The sequence below is a fragment of the Mastomys coucha genome, unplaced genomic scaffold (genome assembly GCF_008632895.1).
Source record: "Mastomys coucha isolate ucsf_1 unplaced genomic scaffold, UCSF_Mcou_1 pScaffold14, whole genome shotgun sequence".
Classification (NCBI taxonomy): Eukaryota; Metazoa; Chordata; class Mammalia; order Rodentia; family Muridae; genus Mastomys; species Mastomys coucha.
The window spans coordinates 108,099,034-108,110,926 of NW_022196896.1; the positions used below are offsets into that span (position 1 = coordinate 108,099,034).

At 43.1% G+C, this 11,893-nt stretch overlaps 1 protein-coding gene across 4 annotated transcripts in view; it reads right to left on the reverse strand.

Moving 5' to 3' along the window:
* Col4a4 (collagen type IV alpha 4 chain) overlaps nucleotides 1-11,893 on the reverse strand; it is a 113,464-nt gene that overhangs the window by 72,307 nt on the left and 29,264 nt on the right. For all 4 annotated transcript variants that reach the window (XM_031368170.1, XM_031368172.1, XM_031368171.1 and 1 more), the window contains 3 exons: nucleotides 3,396-3,530; nucleotides 2,195-2,239; nucleotides 1,310-1,426 (listed from right to left, as the gene is read on the reverse strand). In XM_031368170.1, the coding sequence (XP_031224030.1) occupies nucleotides 1,310-1,426; nucleotides 2,195-2,239; nucleotides 3,396-3,530 (297 nt within the window). The remainder of the gene's footprint in view (nucleotides 1-1,309; nucleotides 1,427-2,194; nucleotides 2,240-3,395; nucleotides 3,531-11,893) is intronic.

An 11,893-nucleotide genomic window follows, 5' to 3' on the forward strand; every position in this document is an offset into this window, starting at 1 on the left:
ATTTTCAATATTTACAATCACAAAGTACTACATAAATATTTATTCTATTTTTTTTCACTTCATACATTTATAAGTGACAGCAAGTTTTTAACAGACTAACGAAACACTACAAGGTCATAAGACAGTAGTAACTGTCCCCATCCCATCTGTGGTTGAATTGCCTTGGGTAGCTTTAGCATTCAGGACAGTCTCATCTTATAGGCAGGGGGATCAGAAGCGACAAAGGAAACAATGCTGCTTAACAAAAGGACATCCCGACCCTGTGGTCAGCACTACCAGCTATGGTAAAGCTGCTGCTGAGAGCTCCTGCCCTCCGAAATGCCAGAGTTGGTGGAAGGGGGAGGAGCTTCCTCAGTGGGTATTCACCTCACTGCTCTGGAACTTGGAGGAGGGTGTGCTTGACTGAGAACCTTAACACCCAAAGATGAATTTTATGTGATGTGAAGAATGGTGCCAGCCTGGAATTCCTTCTGAGTTCCAAGTTCAGACCAGTTCTCCTTCTGTCCAGAGCATAGGGAAAATGACTGAAGAGAAAATGGACAGCTCTGATAATGCCAGTAAGAAATCTCTTGGGAGGGTTTAAGAAGAAATATTTAAATAGTAAAGGGGGAACAGCTAAAAGACAACAATACATAAAAAGTAACTTGTTTCTTAAGGGAAAGAATATATTTATTTATTTATTTATTTATATTTAATATAAATAATATTTTACAAATTTTATTTCATAAATTCTTATATTTTATAAATAATACATTGTATAGAAGATATATAAAGCATATAAATGATATATAAATAATATAAATAGTAATTTTATTTTTTATTTTAAATTTTCTCAATTTTTATTAGCTCATTGAGAATTTCATACAGTGCATTTTGACTCAGGCCAAATCATGTCTGATTTTTACTCAAGTGAGAGAGCTGGACAGGCAGGTGGTAGGAATAAGGGATGTACCTGGCTGAAGCTATCTTTAAATACAATTTCACCCTGAAGGGTAGGATTGCAAGTTTTGGTACACCATCTCCTCCTTTAACTACCCAAGCTTCGTGCAGGAACTAGAAATGCCTTAATGACGCCAAGTTAGTTCATACCCATCCCGAATGCCACTCGGTGTCTTCCCTCTCCACAGCCTATGATGCCCCTACATGCTCTGGCTATGCCACCCCACTCCCTAAGCCCCCAGTTTCGTTGACTCTGCTGCAGGCAAGGTGCAGCAAGGCCAGCCAGTTCCCGAGTATACCAAGCCAGTTCCTACAACACATAAAGTCTTTTCACTTAGGATCACTCTAGGTTGTGCTAATGGTGTCTTACAGGGGGGCCGCCTGGGCCAGGAGCTCCTCTTTCTCCAGGACAGCCCGGATCACCTCGTGAACCATTGTAGCCATCCATGCCAGGTTTGCCTCTGGGTCCAGGTGGCCCTGGGTGACCCTGGGGAGGACAAAACTGTGAGTGACACTTCTACAAAACAACCCCAACGTTCACCTCAAACTACAGAAACCATGACCCATTTCTTGTTATTTTATGAGATGTACTACCTGGTAAAATTAAAAGTACTACCTGATAAAATTACAACTTTAAAGTGCACTCTGTCCATGGCAAGTTTATTTAACTTGAGCTCTTCTCCTGCTTTGGAGGTGTCTGCTGCATTCTAAAGTTCCCCAAACCCTGCTTTCATCTTTCACTGGGCTTCTGTGCTGCATGACTCTCAAAAAGTTACTCCCAAAGCTGAGGCACACCAGAAAATGAGGCTTCTCTTATAGGCATACATCTCATTCCAGAGCACTGCGCATGACCTAATAGGTATATCTAGCATCTATTTTGGATTTGATTTCTTCTTTGTTAATTTGTTTGAAGACTTTGCTCTTCATGGAAAATGTTTTGGTTTGAGAGTTATTGCACAAGATTGAAGAATAAGCACTCTTGAATGATTTTTACAAAATTTAAGAGTAAGAACTAACCACACATATTTTTTGAACATCTGATTTTCAGGGACTTTGTTTATGATGGTGTTTGTTTTCTTTTTTTTCTTTTAAGACAGGCTCTCATTATGTAAACCATCCGATGGCCTCAAATGCATAATCCCTCTGTCTCAGCCTCCCAAGTACTCAGATGGTGTGTGTGTACCACTGCACAGTCACTCCCAGTGACTGGGTCTTCCTTTCTTAAAACAATGGAGCAAAGTGAGAGGACACTTACAGGTACACCATCCACGCCTGGAAATCCAGGGACACCAGTTGGACCCTAATTCCAAAATACAAAACAAAGTTGTAAACATGACTAATTGTTAGAGAGGCAAGTCTATTTACTTAAAACTATAAACAGTGATTCCAAATGAAAAGCCCTTAACAGTCACTGTCACGTGTTGCGCACTGATTGGTCAAGACCTCAACGTTTAAGGAGCATCCTTTCACCTTCTGTTTTACGGACCTAGGAAGGAAACTTGGCAGAACCAACCCAAATTAAATATTTGGCATGCTGACAAACTCCAGCCCTCAAAACCCTTCCCAGGACACCAGAACCTTAATGTGAACAGCAGCAACTGACAGTGCCACATTCTGGCATATACAGAGTTACGATATAATTTCATATTTTCACCAACAGGAAATAAGCCATGGTTTGACACACGGAGTGGCATATTCCATGGTACTTTCTCAAGACATAAGTGTGGGTTAAGAAATTAACACAGGACGATCTCTAAGATATATGGTTGACTGAGAAATGAAAGGTTCGGCCTGGCACACATAATGCTTCCTTTGCGTTGTTCGGAAAGCAGATGAACAACAACAGTCTTCCCTGGGCACATTTAGAGATTAAAGAAATGTTCTAGAAGGACCTGCTCCTTGGAAGAGGGGCTGAGAAAAAAGCCGGTTACCACATTCCTATGTCTTGGTTTTTGACCATGTGCAGTTGTGCAGTATTCTTGAGCCATTATAAACACATGGCTGGAATAATTTGTCCTTTACTGAGATAATGTACTTTTCCTTCCCAGAATCCCCACCCACAATGAAGCACCAGGCTTGGGGCATGCAGCTTCACAAATCTGCCCACTGCCTTAAATTATTCAGAAGAGCAACTTTCTACCTTCCTCTTCTCTACGCATGCTTCTAACACTTTGGACTTCCCCAAATTTTCCTGCCTGTCTTGTGGCTGCTTGTCTGCCACATGTCTCACCTCTATGTCCCCATGCCTCTGTGACTCCAGGCCACCTTAGCTTTGAGCGTTTTCCTCTTCTTTCTCTCTTTGACTCCTTAAGGTGGCTGCAGAGATTTACAGCTTGCCTATCCAGAGCCAAAGTTTTCCTTCAGTTACCAATATTATCCTCAGACGTTTAAACAAGCCAGCAAATAGACAAGCCCTGAGCACTGGAGACTGATTAGATGCTAACGGGCTCACTCACCTTATCTCCTTTCTCTCCTGGTGGTCCAGGCAGGCCACTGGCACCTCTCTGTCCTTTTTCTCCTGGAATCCCAATGGGCCCTGGATGTCCCAAGGGCCCTATTGGTCCCTGTGGTCCCAGTGGTCCTGGGTAACCCTGAAATGGAAAGGAGAGCCAAAGAAGATGTAAATAGTGTTTGCTAACACAGGCACGTCCGTCCCTGTGAGTATAGAAAAATCAGAACATGAAAGTTGAGCAAATTCTAATAGAAACACAAACATCAGTTAATACAAGTAGTGTGTATATAGCATTGCCTTTTCAAGCTGATTTTTAAGTTCTGTGATACATGTCCATTATTGTGTGTGTGCACATAAATATATGTGTGTGTATGCATTCATGTGTGTATGTGTGTGTGTGTACATGTATGCATGTGTGCATATGTGTGTGTTTGTGTATAAGGGGGCTATATATGTTTGCAGATATGGGTTGATTAAAACTCAGTTATTTTCCCACTGCCAATTGCATTTGTAGGTCTTTAGATGGCTTATGAATCATAGAACTAAAAATATCAAACTCTTGCTGCTACCATGTGAGGAACAGAGCTAACTATGAATGAAGGAGAAAGTGCCTGGTATACTTGAAAGGGACAATGACTTTTATGTCCTGTTGTCGCCCTCCACCAATGCCCTTGTACAGTTAGTGATTTTGAACTTAGAAAAACAATTCTATCAAAATATAATTTTGATTTGCAGAAATTCAATCATTGATTTCTTTATAAGATTATCAACCTATGGCAACAAAGAAGCTATTTGAATGGACTCAGAAATGTAGCATCAGCTTGTCCAAATGACACTGTGTCTCAACATTCTATCCACAAGGTAGCAAATAGCTTGTTTTGCCACCATATAGTACACTGTGTTATCTTTCATTAGAATTTGGAGACACTCCTCAAATTCATTCGAAGTTGGGCTATGGGGTTTTGTGATTCTTCAATTTTTTAAAAATTCGTTAAGAAAAAATATTTTAGAGCTTCTCACCCCCAACCTCACTCCTAACTTCATCTTTTAAAAATGAACATCTTAGCTGGGCGGTGGTGGCACACACCTTTAATCTCAGCAATTGGGAGGCAGAGGCAGGTGGATCTCAGTGAGTCTGAGACCAGCCTGGTCTACAGAGTGAGTTCTAGGACAGCCAGAGCTACATAGTAAAACCCTGTCTCAAGAAAGAAAGAAACGAACAAATATTTAAAAATAGTTTTATTACTGTGTGTGTGTGTGTGTGTGTGTGTGTGTGTGTGTGTGTGTGTGTGTGTACAACATACATGCCCCAGGGATGTGTGTTGAGGTTGGAGCCAGTTCCCCCATCCTACCATGCAGGTCCCTGGGATAGAACTCAGGTCATCAGGCTTGACAGTAAATGACTTAACACTGAGCCATCTTGCTGCCCTGTAACTGCATTCGATGATCAGATATGTCTTGCTATAAGGACAGAAAAGTTTGATAAATTTCAGCAGCTACCTGCTAAGATACTATCTCTTAGATTTCTAGAACAAATGCAGGGTGGTCTCATAGATATACAGCATTCTGGGAAAAATATTTCTTGCAGAGTCCTATATGTATAAAACTCTGAAGAACCCCAAATCAAGGTGTTGGCCCATTCATTCTGGGTACCTCGTCTGTGTGATCCCGTGAAGGAGGTATCTTGTGCTGGCAATGGGGTGAGGGTGCTTCTGATAACCAGATGTTCTCCTAAAAGCAGGACATTAGCCAGGTCCTCCCACCAGACTAGCACATCTGCCTGAATACCTTACATATTCACACAGGAGAGCACACCAGTGGGACCCAACCATTACCACACTTGAACCCTGCTTAGCTAGAGATGGTAACTTAGGCAGACCCAGCTAAGCAGAGGGAGATGATGTAAAGGATGAACTGGGACCTGGGGAAAGAGCCACTCGCAACAATACAAGATGATTCAATACAGTATCACTTGGAAATGCAGGAAAAAAACATAGTCTTACAAAAATCCAGGAGCCTGAGACAGGATGAACACATTGTGTGACTTCTAACAAGGAAGTACAATTTACACCCACCCACCCACCTGAGGTAATAAGTATCAGAGAAAACATAGAAGGCAAGCAACCAGGAAGGTGGTAGAGGGAGAGAGAGGGAGGGAGGGAGGGAGGGAGGGAGGGAGGGAGGGAGGGAGGGAGGGAACAGCCAGTGATACGGGCAAGAAAGGCAGCCTAGGAAGAAAAGGAAGTCATCCATCCTTGGTCAACAGCTAGAGGAAGGCACTGCTCAGTCCCCCAGCCTTGGGCTGAAAGAACAAGGGTATAAGTCAACTCTGAGGCTGCGGTGTTGACAGAGAGATGAGGGTGTGAGCAGCTAAACTCCCTTGAGCAAAAGTGAGCCTGCAGTGAGGGTCTGAGGAGAATGTGCCACACTGATGGCATTTGCAAACAGCCATTGGAGAGAGCAACAAAGATGAACTCTGGCTGACAGGGAACATGAGGAAAACAATGATTACGGTCCCAGGCAGAATGTTCTGAAAGCTCAAGGCCACACTTACTAGCCGGGTGTCCTTGAGTACATTTTTTTCTTCTAAAAATATCCCACTAGCATATGTTAATTATATATAATCTTGGGCTTCATTATGACCTTTCTGGACTACATCCCTAACCTCTCTCATGCTTGGTATCTTTGTCAACAGCTTAGGGCCAAAAAAAATAAAACTCGTAAAGCTGTTTAAGAGAGCACCTGTTGTGATAAATGTTAAATGGTAAATACTAGAGTTATTATGCACTATTGTGACAAATGTGTAAATGACAAAAGCAAGTCACAGAACAGTATGTCACATGCTCCCAAGCCTGAAGAAACAGGACAGAGCTCTGTGGCTGGCTATCTGTTTACACGTGGAGACTTCTAGAAGGGTGTGCAAGCATGAGGGGAGGGAAAATACAAGCCAGGACCATGTCACACTCCCCTCCCGGTACATCCTATAATCAGCCACCGTGACCTTTGTAATAAAGATAAATTACCATTTCTGTGCCACTGTGAAGCCACCGACTCCACAGCATTGCTGAGAACCTTTACCATCTACCCGGATGGTGCCATTGAAAACTGTTCTTTGTGCATTTTCCTTTTCTGCATCTTTTCCATCCTCGACATAATGGCTACAGTTAGTTAAGAATTAGAAAAGCTTGGAATTTTTAAGAATTCTGATTGTGAGTGTGTGAGTATGTGTGTGAGAGAGAGTGGGTGTGAGTGAGTGTGTGTGTGTATGTGTGTGTGGTGTGTGTGTAACTGTGTGTGTGAGCATGTGTGTGACTGTATGTGTGTGAGTGTGTGTGTGTGGGTGTGTGTGTGAGTGTATGTGTGAGTATGTGTGTGAGTATATATGTGTGAGTGGGTGTGAGTGGGTGTGTATGAGTGGGTGTACATGAGTGAGTATGTGAGTATGTGTGAGTGAGTGTGTGAGTGTGTATGTGTGTGTGATGTGTGTAACTGTATGTGGGTGAGTGTGTGTGTGAGTGTGTGTGTGTGTGTGTGTGTGTGTGTGTGTGTAACCAGGTAGCATTAATAGAGCAGAGCAGTGAGACTCTGGGAACATGAGGAAGGTAGATCAATTCGCAATAGATAGCACGTACATTCTAGACCACAGCCTGAAAGGACCTTCTTAGCCAAAGCCAATTAATCTAATAGCTAATCTTAACCTTTTAAATAAGATTAGTTAACAGACATTTAAAAGTTCTCTTTTTCTCCTAAATATGAATATCTGAAAACAATTGCTATTTTAGTAAGCTTGGAAGTATCTTTTCATCCTGCGAGCGATTTGTACACCACCTCCCCAAATGATCTCCTTTGAATACAGTACTTCTACAGCAATGTGCTATTGAGAACACAGCAAGATGAACTCTCATATAAAAGAGAAACTAAGAAAGACGGCCAATTAAGTGGCCATAAATCTCTTTAATGCCTTTCATTTCAAACATGCAATCCCGAATCCAGTAAGCTAATGGGACTTTGCAGAGGAAAAAAAAAGGGGAGAGTGGGGGAGTGGAAATGTTTAACACCATGGTAAGCCTGATGGAATTCCATTTAGTATGCGATGGGAATGGGTCCACATTAGAGAGAGAACCATAAAAATACTTTGAAAACAAACAGCAGAGCAGAAAATAGCTGTTCGCATTGCCGAAGGAAAGCAAGTCTCCCTCCAAGGTCCCCTCCCCTGACCTAGCATGCACACCAACTTCTGGCCATTTCTGGGAAGCTCTTCTTTGCAAAGCTCTGAGCACGCGCTGCCTTTACTCACTGATGAGGGCCCTCCGTTCCTGCCCTGGGCTGACTGGTTCTCAAAGTTCCCACGGAAAGACCACCTGCCCTTGACCTCCTGCCCTTGCCCTTGAGAATAAAATGTCTTTCCAAGGTGCCAGAGAACACATCTCACCCGTCTCCACCAACCTCTTACCTGTGCTCTCGCCCTAACCCTACACTCACTAAACCGGGACCTCCTGGGAGACAGAACGTAGGTGTCCAAGGCCACGCTGGCAAGAAAGATGGACTGGCCAGCCTTTTGTTACTACAGTTAAACAACCCAGAGGCAGAGTGATTTATAAAGAAAAAAGGAACTTAATGGTAGAGCACACACCTGGTGTACATGAGGTTTAATCTCCAGTATCACAAAAAACAAACAAACAACAAACAAACAAACACCAAAAAGGCAAAACAAACAAAGATAAAACAAAGGACAGAAAATTTTATTTGGGCTCATAGTTATGCAAGTACAAGCAAAGTATAAATGCCAGGGTACAGGCTCTGGCCAGAGGCCAGGAAGCTATACCACACAGTGATGAGAGAAAGAGAGGGGGAGGGGCTAGCTTCTTCCCCATCCTTAATTAGCCATCGGAATCAATCCCACGATGATACTCTAATACTCTAATCTATGTACTTCACAGAGGCCCCACCTCTAAGTATTACAGTAATTGTACATTTCTTGATACCCCTTAATACCACTAACACATGACTTTGGGGACTGAGCCCCTGCATGAGTTTGTGGGAGACAAAACACACTCAGACCATAACTGCAGAGGACAAAAATGGTTTCACAAAATGAGATGAGCCCTGCCCCACCTCAAGGTAAGATGGGTGCAAATGTTTCCTTGAAGCCTCAAACCACCATCCTTAGGACACTGGCTTCCAGGACATCTGTAGAGCACCGAGAGACCCTTCTGTGGAATTCTATATGCTAGAGTGCCACGCCACCTGCTGAGCAGCGAGCCAACCTGCAAGCCTGCTGGAGTCTTAAAACTGTTGGATAGGATGCTGTTAGGCCTTGATAACAATCTCCCTGAACAGCAGCTTTGTAAGTGGAAAACTCATAAAATTTGGAATGTCTCCCTTTGAAGACTATGAACTTTATGGCTTCATTTTAGTGCTTTTTAATATTATTAGTTATTTTGTTCCATGATTAAAACATTTTAAAAGAAGCACATAAAACCTTGGGTGACTGTACCAAATCTATCTAAAAGCTGCTCACAAAACACCCCCTCAAATGTTAGTCTTTGAATTGATGGTCTGCCAGTTCACTCAATTAGAATAAATAATTTATCTGCGGTAATACAGAAAGAATTTCTATGTTCATTAAATCCGTTCACATAAAAATGGGATCAGGGGAAATTTTTTCCTTAAAGTAACTATTTAGGTTTGCTTATCTCTAAGGCGATCATTGAATAGACAGAGAGAAAAATAACAGCCCATGAAAGTTATTTTTCAAAACTAGAAAACCAATCATCACAAGACTTTTCATCTATCTATCTAGCTATCTATATATATATACATATATATATATACATATGTATATGTATATATATATTTTCTCTATCTATCTGTATCTGAATCTTTATCTTTATCTCTTTCTATGTATACCAGAGTCTAAGCTTTAATCCCCGCTCACCAACCATGACAAGATTAAACTCGGTTCCACGTGGAGACCTTCAACTCAGTTTCAGATTGAACAGCTGTGGTTTATATTTACTGATATTCTATGGACAAAATTGTGTGGTTTGTGACTCTCACTATAAGACAGTGAAGTCACTGGATGCAGAATCGAAGGACAACCAGTTTGACCCCTGGGCGAGTTGGGTGTGCCATGTGAAATCACCAGGTCACCTCTTTCCCTCTACTCCAGAGCCAAGCTGACACTGGTCAGCAGATGGGTTCTCAGCACAGGCTCCTGGCTCAGCTGAACCAAGGAGGGAGACCAGAGTGGGCACGGCATCACTCAGAGCTCAGGACATTTTTAAAGACTCTGTCTCTGATTAAGTTAGGATAAGTTAGGAGTAAGAAAATCGTGTATGTTTTACAAAATAGAAGAAACCAGAAGATACAAAATTATACTTTTTTTAAGGAACACAAGTCAAAATTTCAAGTTAGGCTCTTTGGCTGCCACTGATCTGGCTTCTCTGGGATGTGAACCCGTGAGGAATGATCAAAACAACGCGGGCTAAGGAGATGGCTCGACTTGTCAAGTCCTTACTGTGCCAGCATGGTGACCCGTTAAGCTCCAGAACTGAGGGGGGAAGTTTGGAGTTCCTAGAGTTGGGGAGGTGGATACAGGCAGATCCCTCGCTTACTTGATGAGATCCAGGCCAATTAAGAGACCTTATATAAAACAGGTGAAAGAGCTTCAGAGATTGGCTTCTGCCTTCTACATATACACACATGCATGCACGCACGCACGCACGCACGCACACAATGAGGGGATCTTTCCATGGGAACTTTGAGAGACTGTCAACCAAGGCCAGAATGGAGGAACCTGGTGTGTGTGTGTGTGTGTGTGTGTGTGTGTGTGTGTGTGTGTGTGTGTCCAGTTTCCTTCCATGACCTTTCCATGGTTTTTTTCTCAGCAAAACATCTAATCAATGTAAAAAAAACAAGTGAATGAAGTAACAGATAAAACATTTTCAGTAGCCAGTGGATTGTAAGACCATGACATTGCCTATCAAACTATCACAGGAGGGAGAAAGGGGTTTAAATGAACCTTAAACTTGGTTACATATCGACGACCCTACATGACTACCTCATGGCCATCGTCAGTAACACTGAAAGCTGGGCAACCTTGTCCTCACACTAATAGATGAGAAAATTGCCTCAGGATCACAACTTACTCAAGAAAACATCCTTGCTACCTTGAATCCCTACCTGTATGATCAGCCTCTCTCCAGACCCCTCTCCCACCCGCTACTTTACTGGCATAGTGTAGGGTCTCACTGACTCCTATATTGTCTGCGGTGAGGTTTCCAGTTTTTCTCTTCCTCTTCCTCTCCCTTTTCCTCCTCTTCCTCCTTCTCCACCTCATCATTTACTTCAGCAGCAGCAGCAGCAGCAGCAGCAGCAGCAGCAGCAGCAGCAGCAGCAGCAGCAGCAGCAGGTTTTGAACACAGTCTCACTCTGCAGCCCAGGCTTGCTCTGTTTGGACACCTACCGTATGTCTAGCTCATTGCCATCCACGGCAAAACCCCGAGTCATGGTCACACCATTTGTAGCAGACTATCCAGCTGTCAGTCTCCCTTACTCCCTTGACCCCAGTTTTCTCCCTCAACATGGCTGTTAGCTCCCTCCAGCCTGCCTTCCCTCATTGGCTAATCTCTGATGATGGCACATTGTGCCCCCCCACCCCAACCCACCAGTCCCTGTGGCCCCTGTATTCATGCACCATTCACACTTGTATCCCAGAAATGACAATAGCCTTTCTTCATCTGTCACTTAAATCCTGCTATCCACCCATCAACATGATGGCAGCGACATCAATAACCAAGCCATGTGCTCTAGGCTCTTCATCTGCTCTAAGCCCAATATGGTGTCTGCTTTCTTCTCATGGGCTCTTTACAACAATAGGAAGCAGGAAGCCACCCTTGCATGCTTCCTCGTTCTCCAAGGAGAACTCTCTCAGCCTCGGAGCGATGAAGGATTGTGCTTGAGGCCACACTGACAAGACCTGGGGAGCAGAGGTCTGAACTCAGACCCTCTCATCTCAAGGTGTCTGCTTCGTTTGCCATTCCAGACCGCACGAACCTCACTGCCCTCAAAACCATCATTTTTTACCTCAAAATAACAGCCAAAGCAATTCACTACCTTCATCTCATTGATGTTGTGTGCTTCTGACTTAATGTCTGCTTAAGATAATACCCTTTAGAATGTCTTTGGGATCAGAGATCCATCCCCAGCACCTTGCCCACTGTCTCGCACGATACACATTTTAAGTGTGTTCTTATGGTTAATGAATACTTCTGAAACTAAAATGAACAGGTAAACATTGTGTCAAGACACCTCTCCATTTGCTGTTTCTATTTATTTTGATGTTATGGATCCCTTTAAAGTCCCTCTTCTTTTTAATGCTGAGGTGTAATTCAGAAAATCTGCCACTAGGTGTCACTGTAATATAACAAAACCCTCACCCGGGGCAACATGGGAAGCTGGAGTCCTCTGGGTACACAGCACCTTCAGAATTCCCTCCCC